This window comes from Macrotis lagotis, chromosome 6 (assembly GCF_037893015.1).
Source record: "Macrotis lagotis isolate mMagLag1 chromosome 6, bilby.v1.9.chrom.fasta, whole genome shotgun sequence".
NCBI lineage: Eukaryota > Metazoa > Chordata > Mammalia > Peramelemorphia > Peramelidae > Macrotis > Macrotis lagotis.
In genome coordinates, this window is record NC_133663.1 from 31,360,383 (window position 1) to 31,385,801 (window position 25,419).

A 25,419-nucleotide genomic window follows, 5' to 3' on the forward strand; every position below is an offset into this window, starting at 1 on the left:
TTGGACAACTGAACAGTCAGGGTGTTTGAGGGAATGTTCATTCAAGTCCCTAGGCTGAGGCATGAGTTGGGACAGAGAGAAAGATTGTGAGTTAGATACTAAACTCATTGAGGAAGGAGAATGTCCTAGAGGTCTGTGGACAAAAACTACCAGAATTTTGATTGGGTGGAAGATCTGGATTTCAAGGACCTCAAAGGAGAAGAAGTTACTGAATGATGGAGGCAAGGTGAAAACCTGGAAGTGACAAATATTCCACCTTCCCTACCTCAGTTTGTTAGCTTAAGAGAATGAGTAGAAGTCCTGGAAAGGGTAACCGGGGAGACTTAGCAGAAGGGGGAGCCAGATTTCAGGGATTGCCAGAATATGAAAGAAATAAGGAAGAAAAATTTCAAGATATTTAAGGTAATGAAGGCAAATTTATTGCCTATAGAACAGGCATTTCAGAGGGCACAGTGAAAGGGTGGGTTGCTTGGGAGGGTTGAACTAGATGGAATAAGGAATCAAAATGTAGGAAATAGGGAATGGGATTTGGATGATGACCTGTAGGAGTTCAGGATTACTGAGATGTGAAGGGTTTATAGGGGAAGATATGAGTATGTTAATCATTCAGTGAAAGGTACCTTTCCTCTTCTTAGAGGAGGCTAGAGAACTGGCAGGAGACAGCACTGTAGAAGTTGGTAGCCAAACCATGTAGCAGGACATGGAAGGCAGAAGATCAGATGCAATATCATCCTTCCTTACACAGACAAAAGGCAGGAGGGCACAGCAAGAATGTGGATGTCTTGTTGCACAAGGGAAGAAGAAAGCCATCTGGGGCCATTTTTCTTTTTCCTATGCTGAGCAAAGAGATAATCAGCACAGGACAGAGGGAAGGTAGGACCTTTTAGGGCAGGGGCTATTTCATTTTTTTCCTCTCCATATCCCAAATACTTGGCCCATAGGAAACTCTTAATACATGTTCGTAATTACAAAACTATCTGGTTGTCATTCACTGTGTACAAAGTGTTTATGTTTCTATTTTCTATTTAACCTGATTCTGAGACTCCAGTGAAGTCAATTAATTTCTTCAGTAAGAGGCCCACAGAAAAAATCAGTTCTAGAGAAAAGAAATATATCTTTTTGTTTTGTATTATTTGACAACCAAATTTAATGTTTCTTTAGGGACCATTTTTAGTGGTAGAGGAAGACTTGTCATTTCAACATACTGGCTTCCACATTGCCTTCCTGTTGAAAGCAGCCTTTGAGAATATTTAAACTTTATGTTTACTTAGCACTTAGTAGAACTATTCAGCAGATTGTAAATTCAGAGTATAAATGATTGCCAGCCAGTTTTATGGGATATTTGTATTTGAGCTATAATTCCTATAAAGTACTTGTCCTGAGATTTCTAAGTCACAGGAAAAAAAATGGAGCAAGTGAATTTTTCACTAGATTTGTAATTTCTTAGGGCATAAGACCTGAATCTTCTTCACCTTTAAATAATCCTCACTACCTAACATAAAGCCTTGGAGAAAGGTATTCTATACATGTTTGATGAATGGTTGAATATGGTTGAATTGAATTTAGTACTATAGTTTAATTGACAATAGCTTCCTGGGTTAATATTTTTAATAGATTAGTTACATTTGGTGAAACTGATAAATTTAGTCAAGGCTGAAATTGAACATTTTTTCACATCTAGATAAATACTAAATCCCTGTGGCCCCCCTTTCCTTTCATCAATTTTCAACCTGTTTTGTGACTTAGGGAAATTTAGCTTTAATCAGAAGACATTACATATGTTTTTTTTCAAAAATATTTTACTTAAAATTCCATGGGTTAAAACGAGCAAATTATATATTTGTGCACTGTTTTAATAAGATGCAAAAACAATTTTCTGAAAAGCACAAAATTAAACCACTTGTTTAGTTTCTGTTTTTCCCTTATTTCCTTTAAGACCTTCTCATAACCAAGCTTCTGAAGGAAGGTTTTTCTAGTTCCTTCAGTGGCTAGTGCCTTTCCTTCTTTGATTCCTTCCATCTACTCTGTATATGTCTTGAATGGATCTAAATATTTTCCCTGTATCTCCCCCATTAGAATGTATGGTGCTTGAGAGATTGTATTTTTGTTTGTTTGTTTGTTTTCCTTTTCCTTGTATCTCCAGAGCTCAACACAGTGTCTGGTGAGTAATTATGCTTATAGACTGATTAAATACTTCATCCATGATATTGTCATTATGACCATTTGACCATTCCCTTCATTCTAGTCTCTAGGACATTAAATTTGTCAAATTTATGATCCCCTCTCCCCTTCCCCATTGAACTGATTAAAAGGATCAATTCTTTTGGCAGCTATAGCCACCAAATAACCATTATATGGTTTTATTCACGAATACTGCTAAGCTGACATAGTTTCTTTTTCTTTGTTCCTCCTTGACCCTTGATTATTTCTGTAACTGTTTAGACAGGGAGAATAGATGGACCCTTTACTGTGGTTCAGAACCAAAGTCTACAGTTCCATTGTATACTGACAAACTAAAACCTATTTTTAAAAGATTATATTTTTAGGAAGTTTTCCTGGTTTTTCTTGCTGTAATTTTTGATATGATAACACAATTCATTCCTTTTGATATTGGTCAAAAACATTTTCAATACCAGTCTAGCAAAAACTATTTTCCTTAAATAAGGAGTCTAAAATCTAAGCTAAATAAAGGTAGTTTCACTTTTCTAAACCTACAAATAAGAAAATAGACTTATTTTCTCAAAAAAAAGCATTTTAAAATATATACATAAGTACTGGAAAAATGTAAGTGAAAATATAAAAAATAAAATTTGACCAATAAAGAAATCTAAAATGGAAAGAAAAGTTTTGGAGAAGGGAAATCAAAGAAGTGAGACTTAGTCACACTACTCTGTTGTGACAAGAGTCTTGCTATCACTTTCTTGATCTGGTTTTGCACAAGAACTGTGGATGGGACAATTCCAAATTTATACATGGCCAAATGTGTGTATGTGTGTATATATATGTATATATATATATATATATATATATATATATATATATCTGTTGTGACTTTAGATATGTGGTGATACTCTCTGGTGGAATTATTAAGCAGAAATGGATCTTGTTAATCTTTCTCTTGCTATTTTCTTGGTTTTTTGATCTAAGTCTTGAAGACAACAAGGAAGGTAGTTCAGGAAGGTAGGAATATTGGAACCTAATTGCCTGCCAACCTAATATGCATCACCAGAGTCCTGTAAATAGAAGCAGCCAAAATCCCTCAGATTTTTTATATTTCCTAGAAAAATAAAATCATTTCTCAGGATTTTGACATCTGGTTCTTTAGAAGAGTCATATGTGAAATAAGTTTTGCTTCCACATCTTTCTGCCTGGGGTTTCTTTTACACATTCTCCTTTGCTCCAAGGTATTCGAGTTCAACAGAGGTTTTGGGTCCTTTAGCAGAACCCCGCCTCCTCTTACGAAACTCTGCAGCAATTTCTTCAAAAGACTTTCCTTTGGTTTCTGGAACTTTAAAAAATATAAACAGAGTAAAGCCCAGGAGCACCGCAGAAAAGAGGGCAAATACATAAGGTCCACAAAATTCCTATGGTGAGAGAAAAAGAGAAACATAATGAGTCACTCTGCAGACCTGCTTCCTCTGGTGCTGATGTACAGTAGTGGGGTGACTTACTGCAATGTACTGGAAACTCAAGGCCACAAGGAAATTGCAGGTCCAGTTGCAGAAAGCAGCAATGGCAATAGCAGCAGGCCGTGGTCCTTGGCTGAAAAATTCAGCCACCATGAACCAGGGGATTGGTCCAGGACCAATTTCAAAGAAACTCACAAAGAGAAAGATTGCTATCATGCTAACGTAACTCATCCAGCTAAATTGATTCTGAAAGAAAATAGAAGGAATTTCACCAATTAATGTCTTTTTTTTATCTAAAAGTACTCAAATGCTGAAATCCATACCACAGAGATCTCTTGTCCATCTCTTTGAAAAATTGTTTTATAATCAATCAAATGAAAGTTATTCTCTTCTGAACTATGTCTCCACTCTAAGTTTCATCATGACACCTCTTCCATCATGCTTGTGGTGATGAGGGTAGTCACCCTGGCATGTTCTAGTCATGGTATGATGGGTGGGTAGGTAGGGTTCCTGGTCTGTGAACTAAGCTGATCTCCATGATATCTTGAAAGTATTACCATTTCCTTGACTCCCCTCTTTGTCATTCCTAAATAATTTACAGATTATAAAATATTTACTCTCTCTACTTAATGAAGAAATTCTCTTTAAAGTCAAATATTCTCTCTTATATACTTGTCTTTAATATTTCTGTCTGCTATATTTTCAAAGGTAATATCATTTAAAAATAAATATTATCTATACCTTTTTAGGATATTTTGTACCCCAATATGTAACTAAAAATAAACTTTAACTAACACCAAACTTACCAACAATACAAGCCCCACTGTCATAGTAATGGCACATACAAGCATCCCTGCCATCCCCACCAGGAATAAGGAACGCCTCCCTGCTTTCTCCACAAGGAATACCTGGGAAAGTTAAAAAAATTAAGTTAGAACATTTTTTAACTAGAAATGCTGCCTTATGAGGGTATTGCACAATTGTGAAGCTTTAATGTCTGTGAATTTATTTAATCCTATAAGTTGGATGGGTGGAAGATAATGTTTCATTTCACAGATAGGGAGTCTGAGGCAGAAGTAAAATGATTTGTCAGGAACAGAAGTTCTCAATAAATACCTACTTCTCTGAATGGCTGGAACTTCTTTGCCTCCTTCACTGAATTCTTTTCTTCCTTTCCCTCTCTAAGTGAAGATATTGCCTCATGTTCTTGTTGCTAAACTTTTCTCCTTTCTGCTCTATGCTCTTTCCCAGGAGGACCTCATTTGCTCCCACAGCTTCACTTCCATCTACAAGGCTTCCAGATGTATATATTATTCATTCATTCATTCCTTCTACATTTAGTCAGTGCCTATTTTGTTTCCAAGACCTTTGAGAAAATATAAAATGTATGTAAGACCTAGTCCCTGTTCTCATGGAACTTTAGAGAGCTAAGACACAAGCACAGGTAAATTATAACACATTTGACAGGTACATTAAAGAGTTGCTAAATAATGTGCCTTTTAAGCCATTTGAATGAGAGATGGAAATCTTTAGAGATGCTCTAGGAAGGCGAAATGATTGGCCAAGTAGCAGACTCGGGTTTGAACTTTTATCCTCTAATTCTGAATCTAGAGTTCTTTTCTAAGGAGAATAAGATTACTAATAAATGGGTAGGATAAGGTCATCAGGCAAGGTTTAGTGACATTTGAATTAGATTTTAAAGAATGGGTAGGAATTCAATAGCACAAGAGGGAAAGGGAAGGCAGAACATGAGCAAAGACACAGAGGGGAGAGAACCAGGAAGAACCAGTGTTTCTGAGTTGGGACTGGGGAGGGGAGAAGAAGGAATAGCTTCTTACATCTTCATGTGTGGAGATGAGCAAAATGTGATAGGAATGGAAAATTGGGACAGTATAAAATTTTAAATGCCAGGGAAAGGAATGTGAATGTCATCAGGTTTTAGGGAACCTCTGAGGAATTTAAATAAAAGGATGATATAACCAGATCTGTGCATAAGAAATATGATTTTGGCAGTGGTTTGAAAGAGGGAGGAAGGGACCAAGAGCAATACACCAAAGTCTATTAGGAAACTTTATTGTTATAGATCCAGAAGGTGATAATGAGAAGTTCTACTAGTTCTGATCGTAATGGGAGGAGAGGGAAAGGAAAGAAAGCTGAGACTTGGGGGGAGGAGAGCTCAAGAGGACTTGGTGATTGAATTTGAAAAGTAGGAGGTGAGAGAATAGGAAGCACCAAAGAGGTAATATCAAGGATTGACTCCCAAGGATTGGGAAAGATATGTTGAATGAGAAACAGAGGCAGATTTAGGAGGAAAGATGAGAACGAGAAAAGCTTGCAGTTCTGATGGACTCTCTAGGTGATGATGAATGTTGGTGAAGTGGGTCCAGAGTTCAGAAAAGAGATGCCATGGGGTAGTGAAAATATGAGTCCAAATCTATGGATTCACTCGTTCTCTCTGGGTTTTTAATTTCCTTAAGGTATAAAATTAGGGATTGTAGTGGACTGAATGATTTGTGAGATTTCTCTCTGAACTAAGATTGGGGAATAATTTGCATAGATGTGGTAGTTAAATGTATGAGAATGAAAATGATTTTCAAGGGAAAAGCTATGGAGAGGAGAGGATAAAAAAACATCCTTGTAAACCACCTTCACAAAGAGAATGGGAAGAGAGGAAGGAACCAACAAAGGAGACATGGAAGGAGTGAAGAGAGAATAGTGTTTTTGAACCTGAGGGGAGAGACAGGGACCCAGAAGGAGGGAGGGATGGCCAGTTCCATGAAATGCTAAGTAGTCAAGGGCAATGAGAACTGAAATGAAGAAATGAATTTCCTGATGAATAGGTCATAGGTAGCTTTTCAAAGAGCAGTGTTAGAAATTTCAGCAGTTAAAGCAGTGTGGAAGAAGGCATATAGTAAGCAGGTAAAGAGAAATAAAGGCATCAAATAGTTATAGTTTTCAAGAAGTTTGGTGGAGAGAGATGGACCTATAGATGGACAGACAGGAGGTTCAGAGGGAGGCTTTTTTAAAATTCAGGAGACCTAAGCATGCTAATGAGCATGAAATGAAAAGGTGGTAGTGGCAGAAGGATGAGAGATGTTTAATAAAGGCAGTCACTGTTGTACCAGGGTCATCTGTTATAAAGTGGGAGATTGGAGGAATTGTGGGGGGGGGGCAAGAAAAAGGAGAAAAGCTTTGGAAGTCTTACCTCTATGGTCTGCTTCTGACTTTTATAAACAATTGTCTCCTGATCATCTCCACTCAGATAATTTACTAGTACCCCAAATCTGTCCCAGTCCCCAAAGTTGATTTTTCTTCAATCCTGCTAATTTCCTGGCTTCCCTTTTAATGGTGCCTTTATTCTCCATGGCTCAAAAGTCTTGGTATTTCCAATGATAGCTTCCTTTCCCACCCTTTCCATCCCAATTCCTGTCAATTTTAGCTTGGCAAGATCTCTCACATGAAATTCTTCATCTCTGTATTTATTTCCATTACTTTCTCAGTTCTTGGAGTAGTTTTCTACCTGTTCTCCTTTCTTAATTTTTTTAATTCATCCTACATTGCTGCCAGATTAATTTTCCTAAAGTAAAAGTTTGATCATGTTATTTTCCTATTAAAAAATTTTAAATGGCTTCCAAATGCATACTGAATATATTCCAAATTTCTTATCCATTCAATTGAAACATGCCCATGCTTCACTCAACTTGGACTATGTGTTGTTGACCAAATATTCCATGCACTTTGCTGTTTTTGTGCCTTTGCTTGTTCTGTTCTTTCTGCCTGGAACACCTTTCCTTACCTTGCCAACCAGGTCTATTTATAGAATTCCCAATTTTTTTTCCAAGCCCAACTAAAATACCATCTTCCCCATAAAGCTCCAATGGAAGTCTTTCCTTCTTCTTCTATGTTCATACTCTATTGTGTGTTTCAATTATTTGTGTGTATGTATGTGTGTATACATATGTATATGTATATGCATGTGTATGTGCATATATATGTATGTATATGTGTTTAAGTATGTGTATATGTATGTGTGTATGTGTATAAGTATGTGTGTATGTATATGTATGTGTGTATGTGTATATGTATGTGTATATGTATATGTATGTGTATATGTATACGTATATGTATACGTATATGTATATGTATGTGTATATGTATATGTATATATCTGCTCCTCTATTAGATTTTAAGCTCTCTGAGAGCAGGATCTATCCATTATAGCTCCAACAATGACCTCTACACATATTTGTTAAAAGCCTGAGTTAAATGGATTATTAACTGAATTAGAATGATTTGCCCACTCAGCACCTTTCTGTTCTATGCCAAATGCCTACAACATTTTATTTATTGAATTGATAAACAAATTCAGACACTATAAATTTTAGACTTTTCCTGATTGATTCCCTACAAGTTCTAAGCATGTGTTAAAAAATAGTGAAGTTTCCATTTACTCAGATTTATATATAAGTTCTAAGACTTTGTCTAGAGCATAGACCTTAAATATTGGCATTAAACCTGTACCAGCTTTTCCAACTCACTTTCCCTGCTGTTGAATTAAAATGTCAAATTATGGTCCCAGACACGGTAGCATTCTTAACCTGATCCATGCATCAAAAGCATAAAGTTCTGACTTTAACCTACTGCAGCCAAGTGTACCTGCTGACTCTTCTGATGAATTCTTCCTTTGAAAGGATGAAATTTAGGGACTGATAATTGACAGCTCTGTCAACTTCTTTTCTGGGTATGTGTGTAATGGAGACCTTTGCTTTCAAGATAATCTTTAGAAGATACAATTGGCCAAGTCCAGTGTTTGTTGAATGGAATCATTTCCTACCCAGAGTTTTTTTGGGGGGGTGTCCCCATTGTGGGAGTCTGTGGGAGCTGCAGAAGGCATATCTTTTATATGATCATTTCAAACCTTAGTCAGCTCATTAAGTGGGTTCATTGATCTCTTGGTAAGTCAGCCATACTGAAACAAATATCTTGTTAATTTTTTTGTGCATCATGAATACACAAAATTTTATGGATACCCACATGGTTACACTGATTGCCTTCTGGCAATCTGGGCAATTCCATGAAGTTCTTCTCTGAATGATGTTTTAAAATGCATAAAATTAAGTATATAGAATTTAAAAAATTATACTTACTAAAGCATAATTTTTAGGAAGTGTATCAACTCTTAAATCTATCTGTGGGCTTCTGTGAATTCATAGATTCTAGGTTACAAACTCATGTTAGAGAGTTAGAAGCTCTCAATATGTACTTGTGAGAATTGTTGAATTTTAGAGATATAAAAGAAACTATGTAAAGGTCTTTTAGTTTTATATCATAGAACCATCATCTCTGATTTTAGAGTAGATGTTCCTAATCTTTTTTATACTATGAATCATTTTGTTAGGCTGGTGAAGCCAGTAACTTTTCTCAGAATAATGTTTTAAAATGAATATGTATTTTTAAAACCCAGAGGATTTTGCAGAAAACCAATATGAATATTGAAATACAGTTATCAACAAATTAGAAAAGACAAATTCACAGACTCTAGGATGTGTTGGTTTTGACAGATAGATGTAGTAACAGTCTTCCCTTATCACCCAGGGGAATGAATTTATTAAAAAGAATAAAAATCTATAGAATCTTGCCAGCATCCTCATATTGCCCTAACATTATGATTGTTTTTTATAACTTTCAATGTTGGTAGTATTGTTATACTGTGAGAAAAACATAAACTGAAATTGTTTCCTCATTATGCTTACTTAGTGCCAATTTCTAATAGTGCTAAAAAAATTAACAATTATTGTATCCCAAAAGTGATCTCTATTTTCAAAATAAACTCTAAAATTCATGCAAGTTAAGGAAAAGTGTTTCCTTGAATGAGACCAGGGCAGCCACCACTCAGATACAGAATGTGTTAGGAGGAGGGATATGGAAAAGTCTACTTTGTCTTCAAAGAGGTCTAATCATTTCAGTCTCAGTTACAGAGACTGCTTTCAGAACTCAGTAAATATTTTGGGGTATAGTAAATTCTGTTTTCTTTTTTCATTTGATTTTTTTAAATGAATAAAAATATGCTTTCTTTCTCTCCTATCTTGGGAAAAAGAGGAAAAACAAAATTTATGTAATAAATAAATATAATCAAGAAGAACAAATTCCTACATTGTGTGTATCCAAAAAAATTATGCCATTCTGCACGTGTCCATCAGGAGTTGGGCAGCAGATTTCATTACCAGTCTTCTGGAATCATGGTTAGTCATTGAATAAGTCAGAGTTCTTCAGTCAATTTTATACATACATATATACATATATTATTTATATATATGTATGTATGTGTGTATACACATATGAAAAATATGTTTGTAAACTTCTACCTCTCCTTAATGTCTCAATTAAAAACTTACTTTGATAACATATTTTGTCATAAATTCTAATAGACTGTATTGATAGCTTTGGAGTCATGGACCTGAGTTCAATTCCTGCTTCTGAAATCTCCTTTCTGCCTTGGACAGCCCTCTCTGAGCCTTAATTTTCTCTTCCATAAATTGAAAGCATTTGATTATATTTATTTTATTTCTTAATAAAGGCAAATCTTAAATCTTATAATTTTACACACACATATTCTTGAACTGGAATTCTTCTCTTTAATTATAATCTCTTGTCCTTTCATCTTATTATCCTCATTCCTAAATCTGTTATTCGTTCTCTAATCCCTCCATATCTTCCAGTTTTCTAATTCATCACCCTTGCTCTGATGTCCTTGGAGCATATTAGCCACTCTGTCCAAAAGGAAGGTGAGAAAATGAAACTGCTTCAATCACTCACTCCTCCTTCCTCTCCCTCCCCCAAACCTCTGCCTTTTGAAAGCAGATTTTTTTGAACAAAAATATATTTTATTTTTACAGGCTTTGGTCATTTTTCAACATTCATCCATTTGCAAATTCCCTTCTCCCTCCCCCTGGTGGCAAACAGTCAATGCAATGTTGGACACACCATTTGGTGTCTTATCTACAGGACAACTTAGGCCAATATAAACCTACATTGTTGATGCCTGACTTTTTTTTTCTGTCTTATAGTTTTTCTAATGAATTTGGAGGACTTTTTAGATCTCCAGTAGTCATCAAAGCTCTACAACTACCTAAATTCCAAGAACTTAAATTGAAGATGCTGGTTGTAAAAATTTTCAACACAATGAAAGCCCAGGCCTTGGCTTTTCACTCTTTGCTTTTTTGACCCTATAATTAACCAGTTCAATTATGTGCTAGTTTCCATTTTTGAACATATTGCCCTCTTGTACAATCTTTGATCAAGCCTTGCTTGACTTTGTGTTGCCACCAGCACTTATCCAGCCCACCTTTTCTGTTTCTACTTATATACTGTCGAAGACTGTTGAAGGAAGTCGCACCATCATTTTGACTGTGTTTATTACAAATTTGAATCTCAAATTTATTTTTTTCTTCTCTGATCAACACTTTATTAGACTTTTCTGCAGTCATCCTCTAACTTCTCTTACATTCTCCTAATTCACTATCTCTTCCTCAGCAGAGGATTTCATCTCCTACTTAACCAGAAAAACAAGTGCTCCCATCATGATCTCCCTCTTCTCCCTGCTATATACATCTATCATATGTATCATCCTCCATTTCCTTCTCTTACACCAATGCCTGAATAAGAGCTGAAGTTTCATCTCATTAAGTCTAGCATTTGTGCCATCATTTTCATCCCAACTCTCTTCTGGGACTTGACTCCTATAATCATCCCCCCTCCCCCACCTCGTCTCTAATTTTCAGTCTCTCCTTATCTATTTCCCATCCACACAAATGTGTCTTAGTCTTTCTCTTCCTTAAAACCTGACACTTACAAAGTAAAGACTGACAGAGTGCTCTCTGTGGGGGGGAGGGGGGAGGGAAGCAAGATTGGGGGAAAATGTAAAACTCAAATAATATCTTTAATAAAAATAAATTTAAATAAAAAAACCTGACACTTTATTTCATTCTGGTTTATGCTATATTACTTTCTTTTTATAGTCAAAATTCTTGGGTTTTCTACATTGCCTGCTTCTAATTCTTCATCTTTAATTCACATCTTAACCTTCTGCAAGATCTCTTCTAACATCACTACTATTTGACTAACTTCTTTCTATAAGTTTATCAATGATCTCTTAGTTTAGTCTGATGGCCTTTACTCTACTATTATCCTATTTCTTCAGCCCTCATTCTTCTTCTGAACTCCAATCCCACATGACCTTCCTGTTGGATAGCTCCACTGTCCATCTCATTGACATCCCAAACTCACTTAGTTGAAAAGAAATCACCGAAAACTACCTATACCCACTTCTCAGAACTTCTTAGTTTCTGTTGAGGATACCAGAGTCCTTGCAAATCAAACAGCTTTTTAGTGTAAACAATTTTATAGTCTCTCTTAATTATCCCAGACTCTTTTAATAATGCTTTCTTGGTGCTTTTTCCTTTTTCTATTTTTTCCTCTATTTATCCCTCCCTTCCTTTTTTCTTTCTTTCCTCCATCCCTCTCTTTCTTCCTTCCTTCTTTTCTCCCTTCCTTCCTTCTTTTTCCCTTCCTTCTCTGCCCCCTTCTTTCCTCCCTCCCTTCCTCCCTTCCTTTCCTCCTCTTTTCTTTCCTTTTTGTCCAGGTCTTCTCTTTACTTTCAGTTACACCCTACTTTGTACCATATTTATCCATGTAGATATGCTATTACACTTGTATATGATTTTATTAGGGACTGAGGCTAAAACATTTTTCATATCAATATCCCCAGTGCCTTGAAAGGGTCTTGCAATACTTAGTTCTTAATAAGTTATTAAATTGAATTATGCCATCCTCATGTAGTGTGAGTTCTCTTCTCATGTGCTTATCTTCTTTCTCTAACTGATCTATATTTATCTGCAGGTTCCTGAAACTCTTAGTGCAGAACCTTGCATTCAATAAACAATTGTTGATTGAATCCTGTATTTACAAGTTAATAGCCATATCAAGTGTCATTTTAAGATAAAAAGGTTGACTTATGGGCAGTTTCCCTTGACTTTTGTTTCTTGCCAATGATGCTTTGGAGGATTTCATTGCTGTCATAATAGACACTAGAATGACATTGGTTAATGTGATGCTCAGACTCAGGCCCTTCTTCCTTTAAGGAAGTGCCTTGAGCCTTCAGATGCCCTCATGGTGTCCTATTCCTGAGCAAATGATATCTCACATCTATGTAACTGACTTTTTTTCCTCACTGAATCCACCTGAATTTTCACTTACTCTTTGCAACTCACTTAATCTCTCCAAATTTCAGTTTCCTCGTCCTGTAAAATGGGTATAATATCTGAAATGTCTATCTCACAGAACAGTTGGGAAATCCAATGAATTCAAGAAGGCAAAGTGCTTTGCAAACTTTCAAGTGATTAATCAGTGTTGGTTCTTCTTATTCCTTTCACTTTGATTGAATTACAGTCTTCTTGAGGTCACAAACAACATCTCAAACAGTTTTGTACTCCCCACTCCCAGTGTCTAGCAAATAGTAGTTACCTCATAAGTGTGTTGCTTGATTGAATTTGACCTTATTTAAGGCTATTATTTCAAAACGACAAGTTGAAAAGTGAAAATTTTAGACAAACCACTTTTGTGGCTTCATGTAGATAAAAATTCAGATATTCACTGACTTCAGAAGTTGTTTTTCTTAAGATGGATTGGTTCAAATAAATTTTCTCTGTGTTATCCTATGTCCTTTAGTGTCTTATCTTCCTCCCTATCCTGGTAAAATTGATTCAAGAATTAATTTTTTTTTCTGATATGAACAGGCTTAATTAGCAAAACACAGAGCACCATGAAATAAGAGCCTCAAGTGAATCAACTCTATCTTTATTTGCAGAGCCTAATATCTAAATATTGTTTCAAAGGGACCATTAATCACAGCATATGAGTAAGCTAGCTTCTTTGAGTGTTAGAAATTATTTGATCTCTTCCTGTTGTTCACCATAACCAATTAGTCACAAAGTACCGTTAATCTTTCTTCATAATACCTCTCCCAGATTGTACTTCTTTCCCATTCCCACTTGTGCAGAATCTCATTGCCTTTTATCTGGAATACTACAATAGCTGGTCTCTTCTCCCTACCAATCAGCTTTCTAACACAATGCTTTCTTTCATCAGGATCAAAAACCTGTCCCCAGAGTTATAGTGTTTCCCCATTATCTAAAGAGAAAGTCCAAAAGCCTTCACAGTTTTCTACAACTTGGTACACCAGCCTACCATTTTTACCTTATTTCTACGTACTGTCCAAAATGGCCTTCTGTCCTGACCAAGTTGGCTATCTTCTAAACAGAACATGGGCATGTCTGAAACCTCATCTTTGCTCATATCACTTGCCCAAGTTGAATTCTATATCCTCTCAACTGTTTCTACTAAAAAGTGGATCTACCCTTCAAGAAACAACTCATGTCCTAGCTTCTCCATTAACTTTCGCGGACCAATAGACTCTGCTAAACCACAATTATATATATTGGTAACAAGGTGGGTCAGTAGACTTACATGAAATTTAAAATAAGAAAGACCTCATCTCAGATACAAACTGGTTTATAACCCTGGACAAGTCATTTAATTTCTCTTTGCCTCAGTTTTCTTATATAATATATATAATATAATTACAATAGCATCTACTTCATAGGAATGTTATAAGGACCAAATAAGTTAACATGTAAAATGCTTTTTTAAGACTTTAATTTGCTACAGAAATGCTAGTTATTATCATCTGTACTTTGCAAGTTTTTACTTGTTTACTTAATGAATGACCAAGTATTTCCATGAAGACATAGTACTCTTTTCAGGTTGTCATGGAACCACTGACAGATTATACCTAATCTCTTTCTTGAACTTCAGTCTTGCCTCTGTGTGATGGTGTTGGACAGCTCTAACTGGATGGTCCATTATTTTTTCTAATTCAGTATATCCAAAAGTGGAAAAGAGAGATAGATTATCTTTCCCCCTACATTTGACCCCATTCACCCAAACTTCTCTATTTCTACCAAGGGTATCCCAGGGTTCATAACATCACAATAAGCACCAAAGCTTCACTCTCCTTTACCGCATATTCAATCAACTGCCAAATTGTGTAAGTTTTATGTCCTCAACATCTCATATAATCACCTTCTCTTCACTTAGACCTTACCCCAGGCTTTTATCTCCTTCCTTCCTTTTGGACTGTTGCAATAACCTTCTACTGGATCTCCCTGTCCCTGTCTCTATCTCTGTCTCTCCCTCACCCCTCTCCCAAGTCATTTTCAGAGAGTTGCCAAAATAAACTTGCTAGGGCAAAATTTTGATAATGCTGCTCCCTTGTTCAAAAAATGATGTGACTTCCTATTACCTTTAGGATAGAATACCAATCCTTACCTTGAAATCTACTTACTACCTCCTTTCACAACATTTTATAATTTTTTTCTTCACACACTTTTATTTTCCAACCAAACTGAACTGTTAACTGGACCCCAGACTCAACATTCCTGTCTCCTTAATGCATATGCTCTTTCCTCATCTTTATTTCTTAGAAGTTTGCTTTTCTCAAGGCTCAGCTCAAGAACTCCCTACTGTGAGAAACCTTTCCTGGTTTTTTTCTTGATTACTGCCCTAATCACTTGGTAGTACTCTCTCATCTCCCCTTCACCCTCCTTATGTTATTTCATATTTTCTTATTGCTATGCATCTTATACCCGTCATGCATGTAAATTTATTAGAACTTTTTTTTTTTAGCAGATCTGCGATTTCATTGGCATATGGAATTCCTTTCCCAATAAGAAAACTTCCTCTACCAATGAAGTCGGACAGCAATTCAGTCCTAGAGGGTTAGTTTTCTAGGGTCCTGAGAGTGAATGTGGTTTGCCAAAGGGTACATATCCAGTATGGATTAGAGGCAAGACTTGAACCCATATACTTCTGGTGCAGAGGCTGGCCTTATCTCTACTATATCATTATACCACTCTTGCACTTATTGATTGTTTAAGTGGCAACTATCTATTGAATTGAATCAAATTCTCCCAAGAATTAGGTTGTATTATGGTTAGAGATACATTTCTTAGGGATTTTATGATTTTCTATTTTTCTCTTTTTTACCCTGTAATGTGTTAAAAATGCAGTATATTTCATGTAGGATTCATGGTGGTATTATATTAAAGCCCTTTGCAGGTTGTTCAGTGATTTTCATGCTGATGGGGTTGGAACTGAGGGGAGAGATGGTATTCCTTCATCAAACCCATTCTCCATTTTTTCATGTACTTCTTTGTGGTGAAATTCCAAAGAAAATTCCAATATCTTCCGCATTCCTAGAAACCTATTTTTTGGGTTTTTGACCTACTTTTCATAAAAGTGAGCCTGGTTAAATGGGTCCTCTGGCTGTTTTCCTTGTCTGTTAGTCCATGATAAGAACTGCAGTGGAATTGTTTGCATTTTAATTTAAAGCAAAGGAAAAACATTAGCTGATTTACAAACTTACTTCAAGAGTGTTAGAGCTGGGAGGGAGCTCCAGAGTACAACTAGTCCATCCTTATCCTACCACAGAGGCTAATGACATCCCTAGGCCTTTATTGATCAAAAAGTTTTGATGCACAGAATAATTACTGAAAAACTTGTTCAACAATGTCTACATTTGGCTAAGGGGAGAGGTGAGTTTACACGCAGACAAGTATATGTTGTTATGACTCCCTCACTTCCACATAACTCTCTACACCTGAACAAAGTCATTGATATTTTTTTCCTAGAAAAAGAAAAACCATTCTATTTATTTAGGTGTGTTTACTTACAGAGACAACTGTGAAGACAGTGTTCACCACTCCAACTCCAATTGTTGCATAAACGGGTTGTCCTATGCCAGCTGTGTGGAAAATATTGGTAGAATAATAAAAGATCTGGGGGGAAAAGAAAATACCCAGTTTTATTAACTCTAAGGAGCTGCTTGGTGGACTCCTATAGAATCATTAACAGCAAGTTTTAAAGTGATTAATAGTTTTGAAACTTAAAAAATTTTAATTTAAGCTAGGTCTTTTAAAACTTATAAAATTGTTTCATGTACTAGTTTTTCTGATACCAGTATTCTTCCAATGATGCTGTATACTTGTAACTCATGGACTATCCCAATCTACAAAGAACTGAAATTATGGGTAATTCAAAGGGCAACTGAGAGACCAATTAGTAGCATTAAGAAGATTGACATATATTATCATTAATGATTTCCACAAAAGAAATAGCATTAAAATATTATCCAGAACAAATAAACAAACAAAAAATAAAAATAATTAAAATTTTGAAAATTTGTAAAAAATATTAAAAATATTATCTAGGAAAGTATATAATTTCTTTTTAAAATTTCTTCATTTATTTAAGACAAGGAGGTTAAGTGACTTGCCCAAGATCACACATCTGGACAATTATTAAGCATCTGAGGCTGGGTTTGAACTCAGGTCCTCCTGACTCCTGGGCTGGTGCTCTATCCATTGCACCACCTAGTTGCTCCTGAAAGTATTTAATTTCAAAAGGAGTTGGGCTTGTCATGGATTAAATGGACACCCAAAGTTCTGCTCTGGCCTTCAAAGATTGTTAAAAAAAAAAAAAAGCAGAAGAAAGCCTTGGACATGAACATTCCAGACCTTGCTTTGGTTCTCAGAAAATTTTCAAAGAGGTGGAAGAAGACCTTGAGCACATTGGGCCAACTTATGGGAGGATATGGACAGATATCTTGCAGGATGAGAAAGCAAGAATGAGTTGTAACCTGGATAATGGAAGAACTACCAAAAGAAGATCCTGGATCTGTCTACAGAATACTTTGAAGAATCATGGAGCTATCCAGGTACCTCTAGAAAAGAGCTAATAATTATATTCTATCCTCTTGTTCTTAGTGGAAAGTAGATTCCACAATTCCCTTAGCATTTAACTAATCTTATTGTACAAGTCCATCATCATGTTTAATGTGAACCTTCTCAGCTAGAATCTAATCTAGTGACTCCTGTTCTACTCTCATTGCCTTAGGAAAGCCTTCTTCTGAGATGTTTAAGAAGAGTTTTTTACAATTTTGCCTTTTCATTTCCAAGTTAACCTGTTCTAGTTTTTTTTCATCATCACCTACAAACAGGACAGTCTCAGAGCAATGTAGGACCCCTTAGTGTAAGAAGCCTGGGGCAAATCACCCTGCTGACTTGTATTTAAACCTTTCTAAAGAGTGAAATAAGCTTCAAATGATAATTAAATGGAAAAAGAAAGTACGAAAGGGTGACTTGCAGCCAGAGAATGAAGCATGCAGGTGGGTTGGAAATTGGATGAGTGTAATGTTTATCATTTGACTTTATAGATCTTTGTGTTTAATTATAGCAATATAGAAAATTTGTTTTGAAAGAAATTTAATTCTGATCCTACATACCCTCTCAAAGAACATTTCAATGCATACAGTAGGACACAAAGAGAGGCTCTTGTATGTATCCAAAAATCTTTGTTTTATAACATTTGCTATATATAATGTGTTCTGTATATTATTTTCAAAACTATGTATAACTATATATAGACATGTAAGAATGCACACACATAATATATATTTTGTATATACATACAGGTATACACTTTGTATATGCATATGTATACTGTCTATAAAATGTACATATTGTGGATGTATATGTGATATATATTGTGTTTATACCTATGTATATATACACACACATATTTTGGGTAAATAATGTAATATACTGTGTGTATAGATGGAAACAGATACATCATATATAGTACCTATATATAATATACATACATAAATGTATATATAATATATATACACATATACCCATGTACGTATACATATATTCTTATATTTATATTTTTATATATATGCATAAATATATTAGTCTTGGCTTTATTTTATTACCAACTGACTTCTCTTAGATGTCAGTTGGTAACTAAGCAGCTTTAGTCACTAAGCAGCTAAAGAATTCTCAAAGCACAGAGTTTTTAAAATTTTATATCCCCTTGGGATATTGTTATTGACCCCCCATATATATATATGTAGATATATACACATATGAATTCATGTATGTAATATATATTTGGTATTTGCAAGGCAATGGGTTCAGTGACTTGCTCAAGGTCAAACAGCTAAGTATCAAGTGTCTGAGGCTGAATTCGAACTTATGTCCTCCTGACTTCAGGGCTGGTGTTCTATACACTGCACCATCTAACTGCCCCATTAACAGTATTTCTAATTCTTTTACAAGGTTTTTTTTTTTCTTTTATTGGACCAATTTCTATAGTAATGAATGAAACGTGAATCTCTGGTTTTTTCCTTGAAAAAAATGAATTTTGTAATTAGAATGTGGCGGGAGTATCCCCATCTCCATCCCAGGGGATATTCAGAAATAATTTTCTATTCTTCTTTGGGAGATAGATGTTGACATTCACCAATCACCCTCTTTCATGACAGCTATACATTCTTTTATAGTATTTCCTTAATCCCTTTTGTTCCCCCTTTTTCTTCATTTACCTTGATTCCCCTTTGTCATAGGAACAGGTAAATGCCACTTTATCAGATTATTTTAGAAAACGTAGTGTGTATATAAATAACATTAGGGAACTCACTCCATTGATTCCAGAAAACTGCTGAGCCATATGCAGCATCAGTGCCACCAGGATGGGCTGCCGATAACTGGCCATGGTGAAAAGCTGAATTATAGAGACTTTCTTCTCATTTGCAGCTTCTTCTTTTTCTTTTTTCATCTCTGTAATGTCTTTCGTGGGGTCAGAACATCCTCTGAGTTTTTTCAAATCTGTTTCAAAGGTGATTGTTTTTATGAATCATCACTTGCACATTATTTTAATTGTATTTATGGAAAAATCATAATGCACTATGACTTTACTGAGATTGCCAAATGGAAATTTTATTTTATTTGCTAAACTATGTCTAGAACTTTGGAAAAAGTAAAACATTTTGCTGCATTTTATTTCAAGGAGAAAAACCTTCCTGGTCTCTGTCATCCAGTCTCAAGACTCCAAGTGACCTTAGAGATGATTTAGACTGATCTCTTTTTACAAGCAGAACAAATTTAGCCCACCTTTATCAGACTAATGTTGACAGTTTGGGCCTGGACCTTTTGATTTCATTGGGATAGTGAAATCACAACCAGGAAATTCCCTCAGGAAATGCAGATTAGTATCTACAGATCATTTGATAGTCTTAGACTGGTAGCTGTCTGATGGAAAGGGGGTTAAATGACTTACCTAGGGCCAGGGGCCAGATGAACCCACGCAAATCTTCCTCCCAGACTGACTCTATTAACTGTAGTGTGCCTTAGACGCCACATCTCTCTATGTTTACTTACTCATGACTAGTAATAATAATAATAATAATGATAATAATAATAGTATTTATATAACACTTTAAAATTGGTAAAGCACTACATATTTATATATATTGGTTTGGATCCATATATGTGGGATATATATCTATATTTATGAGAAATCCATTTGGATTCTCATTTCAATTCTGGGAAACAGGTGTTATTATTATTATTATTATTATTATTATTATCCCCATTTTGCAGATAAGGAAACTGAGGTAGAGAGCCACTTTGTGACTTGCTCAGTACCACACAGCTAGTATGTCTGAAGCTAGGCTTGAATCAAGGTGTTTCTGAACTCCAAGTTACCTCTCTCTGTTTAACTTACTTATGTCTTAACATGGAATGAGTGGATAGAGTGGATTGTCCTTTCTCTGAGTCCTGAGGCTGAGAGAACTTTGTCATTTTTGAAGGGACAAAGTAAAATACAGACTTTGTGTACCTTGTAGTCCCAGGGCCATCCAGTGGGCAGGAGGCCACATTTGGAATCAGGAAACTCTAAGTTCAATTACTGCCTCAGGCAATGTCACTGTGGGCAAATCACTTAGCCTCTCTCAGCTTCAGTTCCCCCCCTCTGTAAATAATAACACTTACTTCCCGGATTTGTTGAGAGAACCCAATGACCAAATATAAATAAAGCACTTTGTAAATCTTAAAGTGATTCATGAATGCTAACCACTATTATTATAATGTTTGTCCTTCATTTTTGAAGACCATGAGGTGATGCCATGACAAGCACATGAACTGGATTTGAGTGAGGGGGGATGTGCTAAGCCACCACCTTACTTTTTCCTCCAGAGTCATCTGGGTCCAGAGACCAGATATGAAACAGGATGATTAGAGAAAGCCCTGGATGTGAGGCAGTCAGGGTTAAGACACTTACCCAAGGTCATACATCTAGAAAATGGCAAGTGTCTAAGGTCGGATTCAAACTGTGGTCCTCCTGAATCCACGGCCAGTGCTCTACCCACTGTGTCACCTAGCTGCCCTGCCACTATTATTAAGGCTCTCACTAAACATGATTGGCTTGAATTAGGAAGCTTAGTCTCTAGTCACAGAACAGTTTTTCTTCTATGTAAAACTGATTTATTCAGTGACTGAATAAGTGACAATACGTGACAATTCCTTCAATTCTATGGCCAAACCCAGTGAGCTAAGAGGGCTAGAGTATTTATAACAATACTAAGCAAGAGTGTGAAAATTCAGTTCTGCCTTTCTTTCAGTTTTTCTGGGGATATATTGCCTGGCATTTCATGGTCCCAGAATTAGAACTTAAATACAGAAATGAAACTACACTTTCATAGTCTGAAAAAAATCACTCTCTTTGCCTCAGTTTCCTCAGCAGCAAAACTGGGGTCTTGAATTAGAAGGCATCGAAGATTCTTCCCAGTTCTAAATTTGTAATCCTCTAATATGAGAAGAAATCTCAGATCTGGGATTATCTTGGGGGTGCTCAGCTGAGTTCACATGAAGATTTACAATTGAAGAACTACACTCCCCAATACCATTTTTTTGCTTGGTGCTGTCCTCCTGCTGGGAGCACAATTAACTATTTGCTTTCATCTGGAGGGAATCATTAGCTAGTCATGTACATGTATGCTGTATTGTTCCTAAAGACAACTTTCTGAAGATGAACATAGAAAAATTCATTTGGGAGAAAAAACAGTAGTTGAGTGTCTTACTTATTTTAGCTTTGTTCTCCTCTCCCAGCTTAATGTAAAGGTAGCTGGGGCTCTCAGGACAGAAGAAAAGTAACAGACTTTGAAGGACAGCAGGTGCAGCACATAAGCCAAGCAGTATAGGCCACATGTCATCATTACCTAGGATAAAGTCAAGTCCAATGACCTGAAAAAGATAGACCCACACTGTGTTAATTATGAACAGACTGAGGCCATTGACTAGTAAGTGCTTGCTGCGTTAGCATTTAGTCCACTGGCACTATCTGTCAACCCACACAAAGAGGAGTCATTTGGCTGATGTGCTCTGCTGGAAGCCAAGCTGTGATGGAAGGAATCCTAGAGGCCCTTCCACCCACAGTTCCCCATACACCTGTCCAGGTGCTCAGCCAGCCTCTGCTTGGACATCTCCCATGCCCATTTCATTTACCTTTGGAGAATGCTAATTGCTGTTCTTTTTTTGGCAAGGCAACGGGGTTAAGTGACTTGCCCAAGGCCACACAGCTAGGGAATTATTAAGTGTCTGAGGCTGGATTTGAACTCAGGTACTCCTGACTCCAGGGCAGGTGCTCTATCCACTGCACCACCTAGCCACCCCAAGAGAATGCTAATTGTGAAGAAATTTTTTTACAATCAATTTCAGATTGACTTCTTGGCTACTCCTACCCTCTATTATGATGCAGCTAAGTTAGGAACCAGTTATCTCCATAATAAAAAACTTTAGAAAGATTTTTTTCATTAGAAAACTCTGTAGAAATATTCAAAATATTTTTCCTCATGACAAAATTTTTTATTTAAATGCAACTTTTTGGAACATGTTGATTGTGCAAAGCAAGACCTGGTATTTACATAAATATCTTAAAAAAACCAATTCCTATGGCAAAAAAGTTGCTAATTTACTCCGTTAATTTGGGACCGTTTAAATTCCAAACCAAATCTCAGCCTACTAATAGATACAGTTCCAGAATAAGGAGACTTACTTCTGGGCCTAATATGACCTTGATGCCTAGCTGTTTGAATCAAACTCTTCCCCAAATTTTCCTATAACCAAGCCCCTAATAGAAAATGTAGCTCCTGTAGCTGGACCCTGTCTTGCTTTCCCAGGATAGATCCTTGCCTGATGTCTTAGATCTGTGCTAATTCCTCTCAGAATAGCATTTTGCCTTATTCCCTTAATTCTTTTGTATGATTCATTGTTCATATGAACTTTGGACTGTCACTGGCACCCTCAACAGCTGGGCTTCTAGACCTGGAGTCCTTGAACTTTAAAAGAATTGATAACTATATGTGTATTTTAGTTAATTCATTTAAAACCATTTAAAATCAATATTAATTTACCAAGGCTTCTACCACACTGCCACAGGGGTCCATGACGTAAAAAGCCATGTTCTTTCTACCTTCTGAGATCTCCTGCTTGACTTTCCTCCCTACTTCTCATGCCCGGTCCAATGTGGACGCTGCTCTTGGAGCTCTCCCTGGGCTCTGACTTTCAATAATCTTACCATAACAATATTCTTAGATCAGGATATTGCTCTTTGTCTCTGGTGGAATTAGCAGTCCTCCGTATTTAGGTACAGCCCCTTTATCTCCTTTTCTCTTAAGGATTTCTTTAAACTAATTCTACCCAATGGGCACCAGAACAAAAAAAGAGGAATTTTTATGATTTTTCAAAACTGATAACAATGGATTGAGCTAGTCTAAAGAAGTCATTAAGAAAAAGGAAATTGAGGGGCCTTAGGTAAGTGTGGAGGGATGCTAAGTTCCCATTGGAGCCTAAGAGCAAATACCTTTATCTAAGACTATTATTATGATGAGATTATTGGAACTCAGCCAAGGGAAACCAAAGGTATTAAAAAAAATTCTTAGATCTAATCCTCAGGCCACTAGATATTTAGTTGCTACCTCATGACCATAATTTCCTGTTTTCACCAAAATAATCATGCTTAACTTAGTCACATGCTATTGTTCTTTACCTGACTGACAAGAATCCCTGTAACAATGGCCAGCTGGTGCAAGGTCCCCAGAGCACCTCGGAGAGATATAGGAGAGATTTCACCAACATACATGGGAACCAGTCCTGATACCAGACCTTTATGAAACAAGAAAACATTGTGTCCTTAATGCAGAGTTTGGACAAACAAAAATGAATGAGAAGCTTATAGATTTAAAATAACATATTGCCTAGTGTCTAGACATCTGAATAATATCTAACCATACTGGGAAATATAACCCTTAGTAAGAGATAGCCCTCAGTACTCTTATCATGAACTTAAAGTAGTCAAGAAATATCAGTTGGTGATAAACTAATATATATTTGTTTTTATGTTTCAAAGGTCGAAACATCATTAGGTTCCAGAACTTAGTACTGTGCCTAGCACAAAGTAATAACTACTCATTGATTTATATTCAAAATTCTATTCAGTAAATTAACATACTTAGTGACTGTGGCTGGAGCTTGGATTGTCTTCATTAAAAATAACTAAGAAAATTCGGATAAATTTCCTAAGATCTTTGAATTAAAATATTATTTCTAATATTAGAAATGAGGAAAATAGGTAAATTATCTACCATTTTCCAGATATAACAAAGTTCACTCAATTCAAAGTGTCTTGGAGTAATGGAGCAAATATTGGACTTAGAACCAGAAAAGACCCAAGTTCAAATGCTGATTGGAACACTAACACTTAATAACCCATTTTGACTCTGGGTAAGTTATTTATGCTCCCAGCCTTGGTTTTCTCATCTGTAAAATGGAGATAATAATAGTACTAACTGTTGTGAGGAACAAATGAGATAATACATGTAAATGTTTTATAAATCTTAGATGGCTCTATAAATATTAGCCATTGTTGTTATTTTTAATAATAATAGATTTTGACCTGGAAGGAATCTTCCTTTGATTAATGAGGACCAGATGCAGAGACCAAGTGACTTACCCAAATCCCGCTAGACAATATGTGACAAAATCAGAGTTTGAACTGAATTTGACTGACTCCAAGTGCTGTACCACCCTACTTCATGATGTCATTTGGTGAACAAAAATTTTCTTTCTTTTTAATTGTATTTAATTTTTTATAATTACATGTAAAGATAGTTTTCAACATTCACTTTTGTAAGATTTTGAATTCTAAAATTTTCTCCCTTTCCCTTTCCTTCCAACCTCTCCAAGAAAGCAAGCAATTTGACATAGGTTATGCATGTATAATCATTGAACTAGGATTTTCCAAAACATTCTACAGAATTCTTTTCTAAGGGATTGCCAACATATTAATTTTCTTTATTCAGAGGGTTGGTTTACATAGTCTCCTCAGGATCTTCCCTGAAAATTGCTTTAAAATCTAATGATCATGCTATCAATTTTATACCTGAATTTTCCCTTGAGTCTAAAATATGATTTTATTGTTTTTCCTTTGACTCTCTTGATAAGGAAGAAACAGTGGCTTCTCTCTTTTTGACAGAGGTGTCTATCATATAAGCAGAATAAAGTTCATTGATTGATGTTGACTGGAATATTCTCAATAAAGCCATTTCAGGGTTGATATTCCTAGTGAAATCCTCTCAGGGTTAAGAAATATTAAAGAAAGAACAAACTATAATTCCTTAAACTGTTTCTAGAAGAAAGCCCCTTATATTTCAAACAGGTGGCTCACTCTCCTAACTTTTGATAAGTTAGGAGGATAGTAGACTTTTTCCCATGAGAAAAACCTTGCATTCCAAAGAAGCTCATGATTCCTCTTGTTTGATGATAAGTAGACTATT

The 25,419-nt window shown here is 35.9% G+C and overlaps 1 protein-coding gene across 1 annotated transcript in view; it reads right to left on the reverse strand.

Moving 5' to 3' along the window:
* Positions 1 to 1,779: 1,779 nt before the first annotated feature.
* Positions 1,780 to 25,419, reverse strand: part of SLC2A2 (solute carrier family 2 member 2) — a 43,191-nt gene continuing 19,551 nt past the window's right edge. Inside the window, exons 5-11 of the mRNA XM_074190923.1 lie at positions 23,634 to 23,749; positions 21,667 to 21,829; positions 19,227 to 19,414; positions 16,418 to 16,522; positions 4,436 to 4,537; positions 3,672 to 3,875; positions 1,780 to 3,584 (exon numbers count right to left, since the gene is read on the reverse strand). Of these exons, the coding sequence (XP_074047024.1) occupies positions 3,381 to 3,584; positions 3,672 to 3,875; positions 4,436 to 4,537; positions 16,418 to 16,522; positions 19,227 to 19,414; positions 21,667 to 21,829; positions 23,634 to 23,749 (1,082 nt within the window). The 3' untranslated portion in view covers positions 1,780 to 3,380. The remainder of the gene's footprint in view (positions 3,585 to 3,671; positions 3,876 to 4,435; positions 4,538 to 16,417; positions 16,523 to 19,226; positions 19,415 to 21,666; positions 21,830 to 23,633; positions 23,750 to 25,419) is intronic.